General features: G+C 37.0%; 2 protein-coding genes and 1 long non-coding RNA gene across 4 annotated transcripts in view; 2 read left to right on the forward strand and 1 right to left on the reverse strand.

Annotated features, from left to right (window-relative positions):
* The window catches only part of LOC130710528 (uncharacterized), a 29,464-nt gene extending 28,165 nt beyond the window's left edge, over window positions 1-1,299 (forward strand). The window contains exons 34-35 of the mRNA XM_057559834.1: window positions 159-315; window positions 818-1,299. Of these exons, the coding sequence (XP_057415817.1) occupies window positions 159-315; window positions 818-982 (322 nt within the window). The 3' untranslated portion in view covers window positions 983-1,299. The remainder of the gene's footprint in view (window positions 1-158; window positions 316-817) is intronic.
* Window positions 1,300-2,042: 743 nt separating this feature from the next.
* On the reverse strand, window positions 2,043-3,434 carry LOC130714497 (uncharacterized). Of its 2 annotated transcripts, none has more exons than XM_057564396.1 (4): window positions 3,291-3,434; window positions 2,917-3,204; window positions 2,403-2,576; window positions 2,043-2,315 (listed from the first exon to the last, which is right to left on the reverse strand). In XM_057564396.1, the coding sequence occupies exons 1-4, from the start codon at window positions 3,303-3,305 to the stop codon at window positions 2,256-2,258; spliced, it is 537 nt and encodes a 178-aa protein (XP_057420379.1). In that variant the 5' UTR covers window positions 3,306-3,434; the 3' UTR covers window positions 2,043-2,255. The 2 variants fall into 2 exon arrangements, with proteins under 2 accessions (XP_057420379.1, XP_057420378.1); XM_057564395.1 differs by having other exon boundaries at window positions 2,908-3,204.
* A 10,760-nt stretch (window positions 3,435-14,194) lies between these two features.
* On the forward strand, window positions 14,195-18,793 carry LOC130716243 (uncharacterized). Its single transcript, XR_009011902.1, has 5 exons — window positions 14,195-14,680; window positions 15,243-15,338; window positions 16,970-17,046; window positions 17,228-17,388; window positions 18,315-18,793. It is a non-coding gene; the product is annotated as an uncharacterized LOC130716243 (long non-coding RNA).
* The last annotated feature ends 4,046 nt before the right edge of the window (window positions 18,794-22,839 follow it).

Below are 22,839 nucleotides of genomic sequence, written 5' to 3' on the forward strand. Positions count from 1 at the left end.
TAATAAAATGTAGAGCCCTTCAAGGTAGCAACATTTTTCATGATGTATTTTTTTTTTTTTTGGTTACAAGAGGAAGAATTCATGATGTATGTTTTAGAAAGTTTTTTAATTCATTGCACTATAATTTGGTCAATCTTTCTCAAAATTATTGTTTACAGTGTGACAGCTGAAAAGTGGGTTCCTATAATAGAACTCCCGGTAGATAGCATAAAGGCGTACTTACAGAAAAAGAAGAGAGAAGGATATTCCATCTTGGGTTTGGAACAAACTGCAAACAGTGTAGCCCTTGATCAGTATGTCTTTCCACAAAAAATGGTAAGTTCTCAATAGAATTCCGACCTTCCAGTTTTGAATATTGTGGTAACATTGGGGTCATCAAATCATTAGTAAATCAGCAATAGTCAAATATCCTCCTACCCTCTTGTTTTGACTTTTACAGTGGGTTTACTCCCTCTTGAATTTTCTTCCCTAAAATTTTTCTGACTTCTTTATATAGAATAGTGCATTTTCATTAACTGTTAAGAGATTCTAAATAGAAAATATTTACCAGAATTGAGAACGATGAAATTTAACTGCTAAATTACCGGTGAATTAGTCACCAGATCACGGTTAAACCAATTGTCTGAATTCGCTTATTTGTATCTTATGGTTCCATTGAATGGCCTTCTGAAATGATGCTTGGCAGAAACATATTTAACCTGTTAGCTGCTTTTTGTCATCAGTCATTGATATGCTTATGTTAGCTCCAATTTTATGCCACAGATTTCTGAGTTCTGACATTTCTTATTCTAAAAATGTTATTTGATTGTTTACTCAGGTCCTTGTTCTCGGCCGAGAGAAAGAAGGTATACCTGTGGATATAATTCATATTTTGGATGCTTGCATTGAAATTCCTCAACTTGGGGTTGTTAGATCTCTCAATGTTCATGTCAGTGGCGCTATTGCTCTCTGGGAGTACACTAGACAACAGAGATCTCGTTAGCTTGTGAGTAGCTGTTAATATAGGTTTCCAGCTCGTGAGTAAACCTGGCTCACAGGTGGGCTGTGTTGTAAAAGAAAATTAATTCCCAATTATTTGGGTTATAAGTGGGTTGGCTCACTTAACCGGCGGCGGTTAGTTGAGTTGGGTTGGGTTGAGTTTTTTTATTTATTTAACTTATTTTATTTTATTCATTCAATTTTTGAATTTAATTTAGGTGAATAAACCTGTTTAACCTACCAGCGGACTTCGATCAAGCTGGGTTGGCTATTTCTTGGCTAAAATTTAGAGCGGGTCTGATTTATTATACTTTTGTTAAATTTTAGACTTTTCGACTTTCAATTTATATTATATCCTCAATCCATTATTAACCTTTGAAATATTTGAATAAAAATGAATATTTTAGGATTCTCAGTACATAAAGATATAACAATCGACAGATGCTGAAATTGCTAAATTTAAAAAATAGAGATTTAATTAGTTCGAAAAAACTAGGAGAAATTTTGGTACATTTTTTTAGAGTATAAAACAACAGTTAAATCTAAACTTTATTCAATTTATCTCTAGACAAGCATTTAAATAAAAAAATTCTTGTAGAAATGAAGAATATATCTATAGTAGCATATCAACTAAGTGAGTTGATATAGTGGTTCAGTGCTTCATCCTTTAAGCAAGTGGTTGGGGGTTCGAATCCCAACTCTTACGAATAGAAAAAACTCCTTGGTCAGCCCCATACCGCTTAGTGCGCTGACCGTGGGGCGAGAGATTAGTCTTACGGCTGTCGGTTGTGGGGATACCTTGGTCAAGACAAAAAAAAGAAAGAGAGCTGCAAGTTGGCTTGCCTTGCCCGTGAAGCCACCTGTGAAAGCTCTCCTCGGCGTGTTTGGAGGATTCCCTTCTAGGATTATTGCATTATTTTGCCATTTCTTTGCTGTTTATTCTTTCCTTTGTAACCAAAAAAATAAAAATCTTGCTAGTCGGTTGTTAAGAATTAATTTGACCGTCTTATTTGTGTGCCTTCTTCACTTTAATCAAATTAAGAACTAAAACACTATTATTTAAAAAATTAGAAATAGTGTATGTATTTTTTAATTAGAAATAAGTATAGAGAACCTTTGTGCACCGCTGAAATTTCATAGCTATCACAATCCAGAAATGGTACTGCTCCTTAAGCAGTATGAAGGGACTTGTAAATAAATTAGACATGAACTAAAATGACAGCGAGATATTACACCTTGTCAAAGGTGAATAGCCACCAAAAATTGAACATTCAACCTTAAGCACGCTTGCGTGTCGTAGAGAACACATTCGGAATGAAACTTTTTCCTCTCCTCACCTGAACATAAAATACATGCAAGAGAGGGGCATGCTAAGACTTATGAGTTATAACAGGAGATCATTGTGAAAATTAGCATTAAAATACCTGTAATTTTTTCATTAGATTTCCTGAAAATCCTCCATGCATCTTTTTCTTCTTTTGCCCCTTTTTCGGGGCACTTAACATTTGTCTTAAGCAGCTTGGAATTAGTAGTTTCCAATCGCCAAAGCAAGCAGGCCTTTCAGCATACTTTGGTTGCTTCTTCTTGAAAGGGGCCATCTGCCAAAGCATAGCATGAAAATTAAAAACACTGCATTACATAAACACTGATCTTGTGGTGCAATATAATATATATTGAGGCACTGGTTAGGTAACTGGTAGAAAACCCCAAGCCTATTACATTAAAAAAATGTTATTATAATCAATGTAAGTATTTGAATATCAGGTGAGCGTAATACTAATAAACTTTCGTCACAATTTATAAGAAAAGTTCCTTCAAGTTTTATTTCGAATTGAATGTTAATATATGGTGCAAACAAGTATCCACATATAAGCTATACAGCTCTTCATAAATTATAGAAGATCATAAACAACAAATTATCTACAATACCAATGGTACCAATGTTGGAGGTTGGAGATTCTTGGTTGTAGACCCCTTAGAGGGTAAGGGTGTGGATGATGCTCCTCTTGCAGATTCGCGCAAGAGACGCGAGTACTTAAGCAACCCTGATCTTCTATCATATGATCCCTTACTACCAGAGCCATGAATCTCCTCTTTTCTCACTGTGTGATGGATATGATAATGGTGATGATGATGATGTTGATGTTGAATTGGTGGCGGTTTCTTCTTCCTAGGCTTCTCAACATACACCCTCAATAGCACTGCCCTATCTCTGCGGTAAACTACCTACAAATGATAACATGGGGAAACCCATATGTCAAGCATAGCTAGGAAGAAGGCACTAATAGAACACATAGAAGTAATTTAATTACCTGTTTGGTTGGCATTTTGGGATAAGGAAGGAAACATATAAATGCTTTTCAAGAATTCATGTTTGCCCAGGAAGATGTTACCATCATCAGTGTCAAAGTTAGCCTAAGCGAGAGAACCATATATTTATAATTCATTGGGTGGAATAACCAAACTATGTGTTAAAGAAATATTATAAGGTGATTATCGAATTATCGTTACCACCAATGTTAGGACTCAATTGTGGGGTGGGTGACAAGACCATCAGCTCAAATGGGTGGAACGCCGGTTTGTTTCTTTCGGAATTTTTTTTTAAGGTTCTTTTGGAAAATATTTCTCAGGAATTTAATTATTATTTTTTTACAAAAAATGGGAGAACGGAGAAAAAGCACCTCCAGACTATTGGGCAGGACGCCAATGGCATGCTGGGGAGGCCAGTAGAGGCCCACTCCTAAAAGGAGCGCGGGGAATCTCCCGAGGAGGGTTGCCCACCAACTGGGATTTTACTGACCCTAGGGGATTCAAGCCCTCGACCTTTGGGAGGTGAGAGCTAAACCTGAAACCTAAAGACAGTTGTGCCAATCTATGTTGACAATTTAATTACTTTTTAAAATTAAGTTTTTAAAAGCTAATTTTGGTGGTGCATGTGAAAAAATTGTGTTACGCTCTCAAAAAAAGACCTCACTTTGTTCGAATTAGATTCTCTCAATTGTAAAGAAAAAAAATTGATATTGTCAAATTTTCCCTTCTTTTTTTTGATACATCGGAAGATTACAAAAGCAATAAAACAACTACACTCCTAAAGCATCCTTAAGAAGAAAGACTTGCAAATCATAACTTGGAGTATCAACAACAGCAAGTTCCTGAACACGACTATGTAAGCCTTATTTTGCAAGTCAATCAGCCACTACATTAGCCTCCCGCGGAACCCAGCTCACCAAGACCTGCCATTGCCTCTCGATCAACTCCTTAATTTCGTACAACACCATGGAATGGTCATGACACATCACTCGGGTTGTATCTGTAAGAGCTTGTGTAAGCTCCTGGCAGTCAGTTTCACAGAGCAGTTTCCTCACACCCTTGTTCCAAGCAAAAGCTAAGCCATTCCTGAGTGCTATAGCATCTGCAATAAAAGAGTTCCCTCCGGTGTCATGAGTCATGAAACCGTGCACCCAATTTCCCTTGGTATCCCTGAGCACTCCACCAGCTCCCATTCGATTTCCATCCTCTGTATAGCTTCCATCCACATTTAATTTGAGAAAATCCTGGGTCGGTGGTTGCCATCCACTATGTAAACGTTCCCTGACTTCGTCAGATCCATTAGAGAGGAGAAAGTGATTGAAATCATCATGATCGTGACATAACTTCCGCCAGGCCACCTCCACTGTCCATGGCTGAATATCTAGACACATGTTACAGCGCCACCTCCAAATGTTTCACAACCCTGCAAGGAATTTGACAGGATGGTAGCCACGGGACTGACGAATTATCCATTCAGTCGCATTCTGGGTCCAAAAACCTCGCCAGCGGAGAGCCCCCAACCTTCTCCAAAGCACTCGCGAGTGAGGGCAGCCCCTCAAGGTGTGAAGCATGTCTTCCAACGGCAAAGAGCACCTGGAACACGCCGCAGAAATTGCCATGTGACACCTAAATCGATTAGCATTTGTAGGCAGGGCTGCATGGAGTCATTGCCAAATCAAACATGCGCACCTTTTCCGGAACTGGAAGCTTCCAAAGCCATCTCCAATGAACCTCTTCATCCTCGTTTCTGTGATGATCATACAACCATGCCTATCCATCATTCACCGAGTAAGCACCCGACCTACTCCCATCCCAATACCAGGTGTCTATTGAGTTGGGCTCTAAATGAGGATTGACATTTCCAAAGTAAATTTTCACCTCCATGGGCAGAATTGTTAATAAACGATGAAAGCACCACTCATCATTGTTCACCAAGTCTCTCAGTATGAGATTTGCATCTGAGATGTGGACAAAATCCAACTGTTCAGCAATCTTTCCTGTACCCGTCCAGTCGTGGTACCAAACAGAAGTTAACCCACTGCCCATCTTAAATTTTAAACCCTCTCTTAAACTATCGCGAGCCCTCATGATCCCCTTCCAAACTGGTGAAGCGTTTTGGGGTACTGTAGCCTTGCATAATTGAGCCTCCTTGAAGATACTTATGGGACAACACCTGAGACCAAAGTTTATTGGAATTCATCTGCAGTTGCCACACTGCTTTGCCGAGGAGCGCTGTGTTGTGCCACGCCATGTCCTTCACACCTAGCTCGCCATGAGCTTTGCTACGCGTGATGGTGTGCCAAGAAACATGGTGCCACGCAGGATTGCCATTCACCTTCGACCAAATGAATTTCCTCATGGATTGATTTATACTGTTGATGATGCTACGAGGCAGCCAGAATACCTGCATTGTGTACGTAGGCAAGGCAGATATGACCGCTTTGGTCAAGCAAAATTTTCCTGTAAAATTCAAAAGGTTAGTCTTCCAGGAAGATTATTTCCTGGCAACATTGTCCAACCAATAGTTGAAAGTGCTCTTGGTTGCTCTCCTTCCACTCATCGGAAAACCCAAATATTTGCCAAGATCATGAATAAACGGGATAGGAGCAATACTGCGGATATCCTCTCTCACGTTATGACGAACACCTTTTAAAGCAATAGCCTTTGATTTGTTGATGTTGATCTTCAACCCTGAATGACAACAGAAGGTTTGTAAATTTTCTGCCACCATTTGTACCTGTGCTGGACTAGCTTGGTAGAAGAGTAAAACATCATCCGCAAAAAATAAATGAGATATTGGGGGACCCTGAGGAGAGATTTTGATAGGTTTCCAAGTCCCCATGTCAACGAGTTCATGAATTCGAACGGACAACATCTCCATACACATGACAAATAAGTAAGGTGAGAGAGGGTCGCCTTGGTGAAGCCCACGACCAGGATGGAAGGGAGAAAGTCGCGTGCCATTCCAAAGAATAGAAAGATTTGAACCAGTAACGCAACACATCATCAAGTCCACCAATTTCCTCGGAAAACCAAACAAAAGTAAGGTTTCTTCTAGGAAATCCCAAGACACGGTGTCATAGGCCTTCTCAAGATCTATGTTAAAGGCTAGAGTCCCCTTGCGGGCAACCGAAGAGTTCATATGATGCACAATCTCCTGAGTTAGGAAAGCATTATCCATAGTTCCTCGACCCGGGAGGAAACTACTCTGCATTGGACCAATCAATTTATTCATCATAGGACGAACACAGTTGACAATGACTTTCGTGATGATCTTATACAACACATTGCAGAGACTGATGGGGCGCATGTCCTTAGCTATAGTTGGACAATCTACTTTAGGAATTAGCACCACAAGAGTTTCAAGAAGCTTTGGGTCTACCACACCACCTTCAAAGGTTGTACGGACCGTTCTCCAAACATCCTCACCGATCACCTCCCAAAACTTCTTATAAAAGAACAGTTGGAACCAATCAGGACCAGGGGCAGTAAATGATTTCATTGTCATTATCGCTTGGCGGACTTCTTCCTTTTCAATTGGGTATGAGAGCACAAATTTTTCTTGATCCGTCAACGAGGTAATCCTGGAGTGGTTAAAACCCATATTTTGACGCATAGGGTCGTTGGCAAAAAGCCTTTGAAAGTTATTTTGGACTTCTTGAGCCAAAACCAATTCATCTGTACACCACGAATCATGTGACAGCTTGAGTCTATGTATTTTGTTCCTCCGTTTTCGAATAACAACATGCATATGAAAATACGTTGTATTTCTGTCACCGAATCGGATACTGTTTCCTCTAGCCCGCTGGTACCATAATAACTCCTCTTGTTTGAGGATTGATATGTTTTTATGCTCAAATTTTACCTTAAACATTGGCTTAATTAAATATCTTTTATTTCTTTAATAATTGAAGCATAAAAATCAATTGTTAAATGGTAAAATATGACATGATCTAGTTTTTTTTCATAATTGACATGATTCGTTTCCAGCTTCGTTGAGTATGGTTGCCTTGATGTTTGATAAATGTAAACGCACATTTTGGAAATTCGAAAAAAAAATTACTCTGGAGGTCCATGAAATTGTATGACATATGAAAATAAGTCCCTGAAAAATGTTTTTTGGATTCGGGATCCCTGGAATTTTTTTAATCTAAATAAGGCCCTACCCGTGTTATGTGCTTATGTGACTCTTATTTTGCACAATCATCATTTCCACATGGATTTTTTATTTTTCTTTTATTACACATGTGTTAACCAATTATAATTAACAAATATATCTTAAAATTAACCCTAAATCAATTAATTCATAATCCCTAACAAATAAATCAGAAGAAAACAAATTATTATTCATTATGTAATTCTTATTCATCTTCATCATGAATTAATTTTCATCTTCATCATCTTCAACCTCTTCATCTTCTTCATTCATCCACCCCCACCCCCACAGCCAAAACTCCATCGCAACCCACCCCCCATCACCCCCAACCACCAAAATCCCAAAAACCAACCCCCAAAAGCCCAGAAATCCAGTTTCTCCCTCTCCCCTGTATCTCCCCCAATCCAAAAACCCAACATCACCAACCCCCTCTCTCCCTTCATCCACAACCAACATGAACACCAACAACAACATGAAAACCAACCCACAACCTTCACAAACAGCAACAACAATGTCACAAAACTCACAACCTTCACCTTCTCTACCTTCACATATTATTATCAAACTCTATCCTCCTTCCTCTTCTTCCTACACCCCACCTTCTTCCTCTTCTTCTTGCACCCGACCTTCCAGGTCGGCAGACTCGCCGAAAATAGCCTCCGGTGGCGGCTCACGGCGGAATGGAAAATTGGTTGACGGGTTTTGTTGTGGACGATGAGGGGAGTGCAATAGTGGTGTTGGTTTCTCCAAATGATGAGTGATTCGCCGGAGATCGAGGGTTGAAGGTGGCGGTGGTTAGGGTTCTCTCTTCTCTGTTTTACGTCGTCCATGGGGGTGGTGGTGGTGCGACGGTACTCACTGGTACCAGGGAGCAGAGACCACGATGGTTGCTGCCTCGTGTTCACCGAAAACGAAAGAAGGACCTCCGGTAGTGGCTGGTCGCATGGACGGCTGTGGGTGCTTCTCAACAGCAAGGGATGCACGACCATGGAAGAAGAAGGTGATGGCGGTGGCTTCCACGGAAGGCAGAGGGTGACGGAGAGGGAACAAGGTTCTGGATGCTCTAGTGTGAGCATGTTTTGGAATAATAGTGTGAAGATGGAGAAGATTGTAGCCTATGTTTGAACATTGTAGCAAGGTTCTAGGTTTGAACATTGTAGCATGTGTCTCTAAAACTGAAGTACGGGCAATAATTAGTTTGGTGATAATTAAGTTAATGATTAAAATTAAGTTAGTGATACATTTAGGGTTATTAGTATTAATAATGTTAATGTGAAAAATAGAAAATTTTAAGGAAAATATATATATGACTTGAAAATTATAAAAGTCACCTGGAAATAAAAATAAATATAAAAAGCAACGTGGACACGATGACAGGGTAAAATTTGTGACACATAGGCTGAAAACACGTGTAAGGACTTATTTAGATTAAAAAAATTTCAGGGATCCCGAATCAGAAAAATATTTTGCAGGGACTTATTTTCATACGTCATACAATTTCAGGGACCTCCAGAGTATTTAAACTTTTTTTTACATGAAATTGATTCTTAGAGTGTGTTTGGTTTACTTATTTTCTATTTTTCTTTTCAGTAAAAAAATAAAATGGGGACTAAAACTCTAAAAGTACGCTTGTCTAAATTGCAAAATATGTTTTCTTTGTGAATGGAAACATGTTGGTTGAAAATGCGGTGTAAGACTTATAAATGTTTCTCCTCCTCTTCTTTTTCTTCTTTTCGTTAGTCCGGTTATTTTGTGCCTTTGTATGTTTCTCCATCCCCCTTTGCTCTTTAAAATTCCTTTCCTTTTCATCCTCTGATTTCCGCACTCTATTTATTTGTTTATATGCAATCAAATGTTTATATATAAGTTAGGTGGTTGGTTCAAGTAGTACATGTTTGATTCCCCTGAACTAAGGTTTCTGACTCTCAGATTTGAGTCTTGTGAATGGAAAAAACTCTCGCTAGCAGTGGCAGAACTAGACATAAATGTCTGGAGGGGCTAAAATTTGTGTAAATTAGAGTATGTTTTGTTTGATATTGTTTTTAGAAACGTAAACGTTATTTCATATATCTTTATGTATTAATAAGAAAGCTAAAATTTATCACGTAAAACTTGACCCGGTAAAATAAAAGTTTACCATATTAATTTTAACGTAGATCTACCTTAAAATTTGAAGGAATTTTCTAACTTACTAATAACTAACCACTAACATTTTCCTATCAAAGAAAAAACGTAGATCTATCTTGAGTTCAAAACAAATTAACACACACCAAATAAAACATCCAACTAATTGTAATGGGAAAGAAGAGGAGAGAGAGAAATAATATATGTGATATATGATAAAAAAAAATAAAGAGAAAAAATAGGTGTTTGATAGATGTCTACATTGTTTGATATCTAAAAACGGTCTTGAACCACTAACAATAACGACACTTTTCATACACCTTTATTTTTCTCTCTATCTCTTTTTTTTTATATTCATATCATAATCATATATCACATTTATTACTTATATTTTATTTTTTACCATTTCTCTAAGTCTCTATAACTTGTGATCTTCATCAAACGTTATAAAAATTGAAAATGCATATTACAATTTCACTTTTAATTATTGTTAACTACATGATGGTGAAAATTTCGACTAATGTGAAGGTTAGGTCAAAGATAGTAATTATATTGGATTAAATTTTCTAAGTGTTGGATGGATAATGGCACATGTCGAAAAGGGAATTTATTTTTTAAAAAGGATTGTCCGGCATGGTTCAGAAGTTAGTTACCAGGTCGGTTATTAATTACATGGCGCATGGGATACACGTGTAGGACGAGGAAATCCTCAAAAGACACTTGTAACCATATTATCATTAGACCGTTGGAGGATTGTTATGTTCTAGCCTTATAAATAGCAAGTTCTTCATCGAAATAGGGGTTCACAAATTTACTTACTCGAATATACTCAAAAAGCTTACAGTCGAACGCTATGACTACAAGTGAATTCAGAGGAAAAGAGTATGAATCTTGTGAAACTCTTATATTTTTAGGTCCAATTATTATATAAGTGAAGTTTCTATATTCGTTCTTTTAATCTCATTGACTTTTTATGATATGTTATTACTTTTTACAAAATATTTACAATTTACATTTTGATCATAACAAACATTTTCACTAAAGAACCTAAGAGGATTCAAATCCAGTCCCTAGATTACTCTTTGGATTTTCTATTTGTTTTACCAATATTTGCTGTAAATAAATTGGCACGCCTAGTGGGACATCCTTGTGAAAATAATTGGTGTGGTTTTGTGTCATACAACTTGTCTAACCCACTTTTATGCGTTTGGGGAGTGGAAGATTAGTGAGTATGGCGAAGAGTACATCAAGGAATGGTAATTCCCCCCCCCCCCTCGGGAATTCGGGGCCGTCAGCGAATTGACCCCCAAGGAACGAGGTTGGAAACTCCAACAATGGGGTAAATGATGAGGGGAACGCCATAGACTCGGGAACTGCACAGGCGACAACAACCACGGTGGCCGAAACAGCGGTGCATGTGGCATCGCAAGCGGTTACAATGCCCTCTCCGACAACTCCAGTGGTGTCGCAAGTGGCAATGGGGGCATCTCGACCCCCACCGATGAACATTCCGGCAAACCCTCCATTTGGCATGCCTCCTTGGATGATGGCTAGGGTGGGGACATTCCCCGCCTTATTCTAAGAACTTGATGTCAGTCGGGTCTCCTAGGAATCCATTTCAGGATTCGGCCTCAAATGTGGGAGGCCGAAACAATGTTTATCCCCAAGGGATGGCAGGGATTAGTGTTAATCCTTTAGGGAACCCTTTGACCAACACGTCTGTCAATGTGTTGAGGCAACAAATGGATGATAGTAATCATGACATGGTGAATATGTTGGCCCAACAAATAGGAACTGTATTTAACCCTTTGATTCAGAATACTAATGAATCTTACCAACAGTTGACAAGGCAAATGGGTCGAATTGCGGATGCATTCAGAGTCCCTCAAAACGAATTGGCTAATCCCGAAAATGTGGTGGCAAATAATGCTGTCAAAATAAATGAACCGTACCAGCAAATAATGTTGGAATAGCAGCCGTGGATAGGGGTCGAAATCCGCCTGACTATGTTGGCGCCCTAGTGCCACAGAACATCGAAAATCCTGTCCTAGTGAATCGAAATGTAAACGCGGATAGGGTAGTCGAAAGAATTAGACAAAATAATATTGGGGGGGCATCAGAATATAGCTGGCATAGTCGAGCAATTGTTGAACCAGCATGGGTTCAATGTGGGTTATGCGAATCGACCCCACTTTGCCTCAGCTTTCTCCGATTTCATCCTCCAGACCGAGTTACCTCGAGGGTGGAAGGTCCCAAAATTCACTAAGTTTTCGGGGGATACAAGAGAATCCACGGTCGCACATGTTGCTAGATACCAAATAGAGGCAGGTGACTTTGCAAGTAATGAGAACTTAAAAATGAAATATTTCCCTAGTTCTTTGACTATGAATGCCTTCACTTGGTTCACTACTTTGTTGCCTAATTCAATCCATAATTGGGTTCAGTTAGAGAGAGTTTTTCATGAGCAGTTCTTTAGGGGTGAGTCGAAGGTAAGTCTGAAAGAACTGGCTAGCGTGAAAAGAAAGTTTAAAGAGTCTACAGATGACTACCTAAACAGGTTTACGCAATTGAAGTCGCAATGTTTTACACAAGTCCCAGAGCACGAGCTTGTCGAAATGGCAGCTGGTGGTTTAGACTATTCGATCCGTAAGAAGATCGATACTCAGCATCTTAGGGACATGGCTCAGTTGGCTGATAGGGTTAGGCAGATAGAGAATTTGAGGCTCGAAAAGGAAAAGTTCAATAAAGTCCCAAAGAAGGGTAAGGTAGCATTTGTTGAAAGCAGTGAATATGAAATCGATTACGCTTCCTATCAGGATAGTTGTGAAGAGATCGAACAACATGAGGTAGATGTAGCCGAGTTAGTGTCAGGACCTCCATATGTTTGTAAAATGTTGAAACCTTATGAGTCGAAAACGGCTGAGTCGAATAAAAATGTCAGCAAATTCCCTGTAAAATTTTATAACTTCGACATAACTAAGTGTGACTTGATTTTTGACATTCTGTTGAAGGATGGTCAAATCAAAACCCCTCCAGATCAGAAGGATATACCTTTCGATCCGAGGAAGGGGAAGAAGTTTTGTAAATTTCATAATGTGTTTAGTCATTGGACTAACAATTGTGTGCGTTTCAGGGATTTGGTGCAAACTGCTATCAAGGAAGGGCGATTGAAATTCGAGGAAAAGGACAAGGCTGCGATGAAGATTGACTTTGACCCAATGCATATTGGGAATGCTAATTATGTCGAGTCAGTTGGGATTATGATGGTTGAATTGTCTGATTTGAATCAACTTGCAACTGATGATGATGAGATCGAAGCTGTGGGACCGACTCCGGGCACGGAGAAGGTCAAAGTATCTGAAGCAGGTATGGAGTATCCAACTGTGGAAGAGGATGTGGAAACTGCTAAGAAAACAGTGTACCCCCGCTTAGACGAGGGTCTGCTCGACTTTTTACAGCGTTGCAAGAAATTATATTCTGAGGTGATGTTATGCCCGATGTGCAATCCTATTTTTGATAAGAAAGCCGCTCAGACTGTGGAGGAAGCTGAAGCCAAAAGGCAATGCAAGACAAAACTTCTGCTTCCTGGAATGGACCACCACTAGCCTTTTCGACGCCACTATCCCAACACTACAACCGTCCACTATCGCTACCACCGCCACCATCTCTACCGCCACAACCATCATCACCGCCACACAAAAAAAAATGATTGTATCAACTTAAACGATATGATAAGTTAGACAGGGTATCACCAACGTTGTAGAATATTAAACTTTTATCATGCCTTACCATTTCGGGCCTAATACAATCAGACACAATGCTATCCGACTTTATATTATATAACATACTAAACGAGTCAATTAAAATATAAAAAAGTAATGGATGTGATTTTTTTTTGAACGAAACATAATTCCATTAAATTATAGTTGGCAAAGAAGCCACAACGTCACTGTGAAACAAAGGAAATGAACCCGGTGGACCTTCCTCGACCCAAACAACATTCGAAACGATGGAAGCATTCCGCACGAAGGAAATCAGCTGCTGAATTACCCTCACGACACACAAAAGAAAGATGAACAAAGTCAAACAAACCAGTAAAATGGAAACAATCCTAAATAACAAAAAATAAATAAGAACTTCCTAAAACCTTCTTCCAAGATGGAAGAGAGGAAGAAAGTCAGTTTCGAACTGAACCCTCCTTAACCCAGCTGAGATGCCAACTCCAAAAGCCCATCTTTTTTCCTTTTGAAAAAAGCCCATCTTAGTGAGAGAGCTTCCCCAATAGTGGGAGACAACACCATAGGATACAAAGAAGCTGAAGCCATTATTTCCCCATTGCTATCTCCAGGGGCAGAACTACTTGAGGGCAGAGGGGGGCCTTGGCCCTTCCAAACCTCTAAAAATTTCCTTGAAAAAATTAAGTATATAAAAGAAAAATTGTTTTAGGAAATAGTTATATTGAATAAGAACGAAAATCTACTACTTCTTATTTGTAAGTTTCAATTTCACTATTCCTTCAAAACCTCCAATCGCTGCTCGCCACGTGTCTGCAACTTTAACAAGTTATTTTTTTTTTTCAGTTGGAACTTTGGGAAACGACGTCGTTCTCCCTTTTTCACTGTGACTCCCCTACGATGACGAACCCCAATTTGCAGTCCTTCCTTCTGCACTCTTCACGCCGCCTCCTCTTTTCCCATCACCTTCTCTCTTCCCCTCGAACCCACCACCACCGACCACCTCCACTCGGCTCCATTCAGCGCTGCCACCACCTCCTCTTTTCCCATCACCACCGCACCAGCTCCTCTCTTCCCCCTCAAACCCACCACCACCGACCACCTCTTCACCGTCAGAATTGTGCCGCCACCTTCAACACAACCTAAATTGAGCACCACCGCCATCGCTCCCTTTCTTTCCAGATCGTACCGCCGCCGCCGCCCTTCCGTCCTTTTTCCCCGATTTTTCGCTTCCTCTATATCAATGTCACCGATTTCCCCCGTTTCCAGCGGTTACCGACGTCACTCAGCGCAAAAGACTTACTTTCCACGACCCTCGGTGTGCTCCCACGGATTCTCCGGTGATGGCCATCACATCTCCCTGTCTACTATTACGTGGGTAAGCCTTTGTAACAATTCTTTTTTGTACTTCAACCCACTGTATCTTAACCCTTCTCATACGTTTTCTCCTAATTTCGTCCTTTTTATGTATTTTTTATCTGATATAGTTGATTAGATGTGCATTTTTTTTAGGGGATTTGGTACTTGGTTTAGCACTTCTCATACGTTTCCTCCTAATTCCATCCCATTGTTATCTTCGATTCTTTCATTTTTTATGCATCTATCATTTCTATTCTGAGCAGAAGTTGGGATTAGGTATGTAGATGTAGATGGAGGGTTATAGGTGGAAGGCTTTACAGAGACTCTTCTATTATTTTGTTTCTTCAGATAGATTTGGCTATAAATATCCCCTTAGTTCTCATTCACACTTTACCTCCCCTTCCGGTTAGCTCTGCTATTTAACCCTTTTATTTGTGTGTTATGAACTCTTTAGATGATCAGCACTATTAATTCAATCAGGAGTAACAAAAGATTCAGGATTTGTGTGTTATCAACTGTTCTGCAAAATATTTTGTCTTGCCATTTGTTGCCTTGCCTGATTTCTTTTCTCTTTTTCTCAGATATGTGTATTCTGGAGCTCTACTTTTGTAAATCAAGGTTCTGCTGGAGCAACTAATAAAACTATGCAGAAGGGGCAATGGTAATTGTGCAGGAAGGTAATTTTGCAGCTAATTCATTTGATTATATCACAATTTGAAAGCTTATTTTAACTTTTGTAAGTTTACATGATTAATTTTCTTTAAATTTCATGTATCTCATTCATTTTAAGTAGTTTTCAGATCCTAAATGCGAAGAGGTCTGAATATCAGTTTGGTACTTGATTAAATGTTTGGCTTTGTTTATAATCGTGATTGTGATGATGGTCCAACTTCAATCTTTATCCTATTACGAGAACTATTTATTATTTTGAATGGTGGTTGAATCATTGGTGGAAGGACTTTGAAGTCAATAAATATGAGATTGGATTATTCATAATTTGTCTTGGGCTATTTTTTATAATATTATAATGGAGAATCTGTTGAAGATCTTAAAACCTTCATTGTTTGCAAAAGTTTTTAATTTTTGTTTTGGACATTTTGTATTATTGTGCTTTTGGTATCACACTCGTGTTTTAGTTAGTTGTATATAAAATGGTCTGGTTTACTCTCCCTTCATGGCTGTGTTTTTCCTTATTCTTCACATGTTCTTGAAAGCCAATTGCTGAAAGGCATGAAGCTATTTTAATTTTATAATATTAGAGAATTTGATATTTGATATTAAAACCTTCAGAGCTCACATAATGTTTTATTCAAGTGTTCACAACAATTGTGTAAAAACAGGTTAGCTTCTTTTGTTCAAGTGTTCACATTTCCAATAAGATGACATACTCCATTGATCATACAAATAGTTACCTGTTACCCTATTAATATTTTAATTATCTCCTATTGGTTATAGACTATAGAGTAATGAGCTTTTCCCTTTTCATTCTCTATAAATACTCCCATTGTTTTGTTGTTTTCCCATCCTCATCCTCAATTGATATTGCATATGAAGTTGTGAGTTATACTGATACTGATGTCTTTTAATGATTCTATATTGTTGGTCCATATTCCTGGTATTACCCCTTTGGAAGCATTATTTAATTGCTTATAACGCCCTCTTTTTTAAGAGGTATTAGTCATGATTAGAGTTTTTTATACTTTCTTAGCTTGAATCATGTTCTGATCACACATTTCTCTTCTTTATTGTTATTATAGACAGAAAAGTGAGACCAAATATTACATGTTTCCTTTTCAATGCTAATCATTTACATAGTTGGTTGATTATAGCCATAACACATGGATGGAACATGGATGCTAATCTTTGATTTGACATTTTTTTATTTGATTTGTCCTTCAACTGTTGACAGTTTATTTAACATTATCCAACAGCGTTCAGGTTTCCTTGGCAGTACTCTAGCTGTGATGAAGAAATCATCGAAATTTCTTCCGATACATGCTTTGTTTTGGCTTTTACTTTTGAAATGAAAAGATTGGATGTTTTTTTTATTCTATGATTAAGAATATATCGCCAAAAGTGTACCCCGCGCTATATAGTATTTTGATTTAGTCCTTGGAAATAATAACATTTAATTCTTTTTTTAATGTTTCACTTTCTATGTGCAATTTACCTGCCTTGAAGATTACTTTTTGTTTTCTGATCACAGGCATAACTTTGGCATGTAATTATAATTAGTAAAGCATTAGAAGTATGTTACGCCGGTTATTTCTCTCAATATTGATATTTGTGCTAAATTCTATGTATGCAGGTCATTGGCTGGTTAATTTGGTTTCTGAGTATCTCTTTTTGGAGAAAAGTTAGGCTAAGGATGAAAGCACATTAAAGGTACGAGTTTCTAAATTATAATTACAAGCTATACCCTTTTATATGATAAAGATACTTGCTTTTGCTTGCCATATTATTTTCTTCTAACATATGCAGCAATATATATGAAATGACTAGGAACCCCTGAATAAGCTTTTAGTTTGTATTCTGGAATTTAAGTGTTTCATTACTCTTTCTGCAGTCATGCGCCTCCAACGGCTGAGTGATTTCCCGCTTTCATTTTGGTTGGCTCTATTTGTAGAAGGAACACGCTTTACACAGGCCAAACTCTTAGTTGCACAGGAATATACAACCTCCACTGGATTGCCTGTTCCGAGAAATGTTTTGATTCCTACAACTAAGGTGATGTATAACTATTTTTTCCGCTTCATTTGTCTTCAAACTTCCCTTGCATTTATTTTTCATACGTTGCCTAGATTTGAAGCTATACTATTTTGATCTGATATAACTACCAGGCTTAACTGTTCCATGTATAGCATCTATCACTTGCAAATCGTAGCAGCATTGTCTATGAAACTGTTACTATTGTTCTGCTTGTGATTAAGTTGATTTCATTCTAGCGAGCAAGGGTAGCTAAAAGTTTAATTCAGTTTGGTGGTTTTGTGGATAACACATTCATGAATCACATGCTAGCTAGGTTCATATGGTCATAGTGAATCGATTGATGCAATTTTTTGAGGACTGAAACAAAATGATTCAAGAGGAGTAGCTAAACATAAGCTATTCAAATTTGAAGCATTTTTATATATTAGAATATTTAAGGATAGAGGGAAAGGAGGCAGTTAGAGGAATTAGTTCTATGGTATGTTGATTAGGTACAATTTGAGAATTTAGTATTGAGAGGGGATATGGTCATATGGTTTAGAAATATTGGTAATTATGGAAGGATTCTTCAGTAAGTTAGGAAGTTTAAATAAAAGTTTTTCATATTCTCAGTTTTTAATAAAACAGTTTATTTCCTTTGTAGGTATTAGTTTCTCATTCAACTTCCCTGGGTTTCCTAATCCTATCCTAACTACATAGTGAAAATGGCCCAATGTTTTTTGTTTCTTTTCCAAATTTAATTAGTTGTTATGTTCTTCCGAAGCACCAAAAAAAAAGTTGCTATGCCTTTCTTTATATTTTAGATAATGATTAATCTAAGATGGAGAAAAGTTCAATTTTAGATTAGCTTGGATGAAATGATGTACTGGTCACCATTAGGTCTTAAGTTCTGTTTTTTAATAGCTAAATTAATTAATGCTAAACAAAGTCTTTTACATTTGCAGAATTGCTGGACGTCAATGGCACCTAAATAACCTGAAAACAATAAGGACCCTTCGATGGTGTGGGTTGATGCGGTGATAGTTGATTTGGTGGTTGTGGCTCGGTGGTGATGGGAAGAGAGGAAGTGGTGGCGGCGCTGAATGGAAGAGTGGAGGAGGTGGCGGCGCGATTAGGGAGAATGAGGTGGTGGCCGCGCGACTTAGAGTTTTGGGAGAAGAAGGAGAGAGAGAGAGAGCTGAGTGTTTCTGTACCGGTTGTTAGGGTTCTCTGTTGGTGTATGTTTTATAATTATATGGGTTCTGAAAACCCTAAAACTTTGGCAGCAAAATTAATTGCTTTATGTAATTTGCTCTACTATTTCTCGCGAATTATTTGCTTTATTGTTTTTCTGAATTTTTCTATTTTTTCAAAGCTTGATACAATTTACTTATTGAAGTTGGGACTATATAATGTGGGGTGTGTGTGTTGTTGGTATAGGTCATATATGGTCTCACTGCCTGTAGTGATGCTGTTTGTTGCTGAGTTGATGAGTTTTGAATTGTTGCTGGAATTGAGCGTGCAAGGAAGAGTTTATGTTTTCTTGACCAAGCCCCACTCTTCTTATGTATCTTTGGCTGGTAGTATAATTCCTCAAGAGATGGTGGTGGGGTGTTGGATTTTGGTTAAGTGATTAATGAAGTATCGAACTTTATGTTTTGCCCCTGGATATGATTGTACTTGATATAAAACACATTGGTTCCATTCCATGTGTAAAAGTACTACACTACATTAAATATATTTTTTATAATGTTATCATCTTATTCCATTATGACTCTTTAGTCTTTACAGTTTACACTAAAAATCTGTTGGGGGTGTTTGCACAAGTGCCCCATGAAATATATAGTGAGAAAAAAAATTAAAAATAATATGAGAATGATACATTAAAACATATGGAATCAATATGTTCTTTATGTTCATTTTGTCAAGTTCTTTATTCAAAGCATGGCATGGATTTTATTTCTTAAAATAAATGTAATTTATTTAAAATTAGACACATGCCACTATGTGAATGCAGAATTAGATGGATCATTTTGATATTTTTCTTCGTTCCAGCATAGTTTTAAACCCATGGCATGTGCATTGATTGATGAGGCAAATTTGTGAGCATTGGATGGATGCTGCCAATTGGCTTTTGCAGTCCTGTACATATGCATAGGGAGCTACTTGCTCTAATCTATTAGGAGTACTAGCAGGGGAGCAAAAGGGCATCTATTTCATAAAGTACATTCATATTTCTTGACCGCTACTGCTATTTTTATGTCCTTATTTCTTTTAGTATAATTTAAGGAAGCTAAAATTTTTATGTAGTGTATAGATTATGCAGTCAATGTTATGTTTCGTAAAAATAACAATTAATACGAATATGATATGTAAATATTTTATTGATTACTAAATTTAACTTTAAATAATATTCCAACAATTTATATATTTAGTTTGTTAATTTCTTGATTCACTATTAAATTGTCGAATGATTTTTCCTTGCGATACGAGTGCAGGACGACCTCACTTTGTGGAATTAATGGATAGTATTTTAAATACAGTTTCCTCTTTTGTAAGGATTTACATGTCAATTAACACAAACAAACCAGTAAATAAATATAAAAATATTCATTTTATCATTGTATTCCTCTTTTATCATGAAAAGGAACTACTGATCTAAGTGATGAATCAGATTGATCCAGAAAACGGTTAACCGTTACTCGATGGATATTTTTTTTGGTACATATTCTAATTCTTATTAATGGAGATAGAAGAAATAAGAGTTGTTAACAAAAGTGAAAGATTGGGTAAATTTGAAACACATTAAGGGCGAATTAAACTTAATATTGCAGAGTTATCCAATTAATGACTATAAGTAAGATGAAACATTAAGAGAAAATGGAAGATAATAACAACATATAAGTGTTTCACTAATTAAAATTGTATGTTTTCGTAAATATATCATTGTATAATTCCATATATATATATATATATATATATATATATATATCAAGTACTCAATAATTATAATTAACAATTAATTTGTTAAAAACTTACCCGTGCATCGCACGGGCAAACGGGCTCTATCCTAGTATATCAAAACAATGACTTGGACATAGTGGTAACTGTCGCTGCATGATGCAAGGAAAGCCTGGGTTCGAGCAAGGCTTTGGACCTTTTTTAACTAAAACTCACATTTTTATTAATTGTCACATTTTTTATTTTTGATTAATTGGTACTTACTATTCTTTTTTATGGACTTACCATTGAGATTGATTATTAATTACACGATCATTGATTAAACTATATCACATAAGATCTAGCTACACGAAATAGAGTTTCTCCACATTCAACTTTTTTTATGGACTTACCATTGATACATAATTAGTACGGAAGTTTTAAATTTTTCTTCACCGCTAACGTATATGAGATTCTTACATTTTTCTTATACTTGGAAGATTATTAGTTTAATTTGTACTTTTTTTTATATATATATTGCCATGAAAAATGTTTAAATTTATGTTTTGAAATTGAGTTTCAAACCCGCCGAACAACCAACAACAATTTTTATTTGGTCCCCCCAAAATTTGTGTCCTGGTTCCGCCACTGCCTATCTCTTGCAACCATCTCAAAACCGGCCAATTTATCCCTGCCAACCGCTGCATCAATATTTACTTTCACCACTCCTTGTTGGATGCGTCCACCTCCCCATTAATGTGAAAATCACATGGGCCATTGGAAAGGAAAATAGATTAGATGAGGAGTATTATTTTCCTGCACTATATGGTTTACATTGAAACAGAATCCTAAAATGCCATATAGACCCAATTTTAGGAGCAGTTAGCCAATTACATTCGGTTTTAGAATCCTTAGAAGAAATTCTCATATTCAAGAAGAATAAAGATTTTGAAATTTGAGTTTAAATTTATCTATTTTTTTTATACATCGGAAAAGATATTTATCTATTTTTTTTACTTCACGTCAATTTTTTTTAATATATATTTGTACTTAAAATAAATATTATGTCAAATACTTTTCAATAGTAAGATCTTAGGTGATAAATAAGGGGTTGTCTAAAAGAATTGCATTTATGGTTTTGTTTGGTACATCAAAAATATGGTTTGTTTAAATAATTCAACATTTTTATTTCAAATATATAAATATTAAATTAGAGCACTCAATCTTAAAATTAGAGCACTCAATTTTATCCCTAAATGATAATTCACGGAAATTTTATGTTGTAATATTTTAATAAATAAATAAGCTATTCGTTTATAAGCCATCGGTGTAAAGATATATGAAGAGAAAAATGAAATAAATAATTGTAATTGTATTGTGTACATCAAACATTTTCAAAAACTTTCTTAAACACTACACTTACAGTACTAGTCTGTTGTTTGCCCGCCTCATCCAGTATGCAAATTTAAGACCCTTTCTTGAGCGTATTCTAGAGAGAGTTGTATATAACTGACCATGACTTAATGCGGGCCTCGAAAGGAAGAGCACAAATAGTGTTTGTCCTTGACTTTTGTTTATGGTCATCGCAAAACATACTGAAATTGAAAACTGTCTTCTTCTGAATTTAATTGGAAAATTGGAATTAGAAGGAACCAATTCTATTCTTAAAATATGCACTTTGTCATTAGCATTTGTTCCCGTGATAACAGTTGCACCAATAACACATTCACCAAGGTCATCAACAATTAACCTGGTTCCATTGCATAAACCTGTTGTTTGGTCTATATTTCTCAAAAGCATGATTGGAGTACCAACTTTCAATAATAGTTTGTGGTTTGAGATTCCTGAACTTTCAGTTTCGTTCAAAATTTTGTGGTAAACCACTCACCTCATATTTTAGAATCTTCAACAGATTGCAAGGTAGAGTTAGAGCTCAGATATTCATGTTCTGGTGCAGCTATCATGCCAAGCGTATAAGTGTTTATCATTTCAACAGCCTCCAGTGTAAGGGGTCAATATTGCTCTATCTTGAAAGAATTGCAGGTCTTTCATTTTTTGTGGAAGGTCAGGATATGCATATTTAATCAATTTGATTAATGTGTCATTACTAATTGGGATGAGCAGATCTGGCTGGATTTGAACATCATATTCTCTAGCTCCGAAATCAGGATTATTGTAATTTTCAATTTTAAGAATCCAATATGCAAACTCTTTGATTTCTTTAGCTTCATCAGCCGTCTCAATTGCGGTTAGCTACATGTTCTTAGATAATATGACTCACTTTGTAATTCTTCCACATTGATGAAGAGTTTACAGTAGCTTCCACAACTTCTTGTCTGCTTTCTCTAGTTATTACAGGAGTATTTGTCTAAAATCACCTCCAAGTATTACTACTTTTCCTCCAAAAGGTTTATGTACGTTGTCTTCATTTTTCAACCTTATTAAATCTCAGACTATTATGTTTAGAGCTTTGAAACAAAAAAATTCAACATTGGAGCTCCATCCCATATAATAAGGCTTGTTTCAAGCAGAAGCTTTGCTCGTAGACTT

This window comes from Lotus japonicus, chromosome 4 (assembly GCF_012489685.1).
Source record: "Lotus japonicus ecotype B-129 chromosome 4, LjGifu_v1.2".
NCBI classification, from domain to species: domain Eukaryota; kingdom Viridiplantae; phylum Streptophyta; class Magnoliopsida; order Fabales; family Fabaceae; genus Lotus; species Lotus japonicus.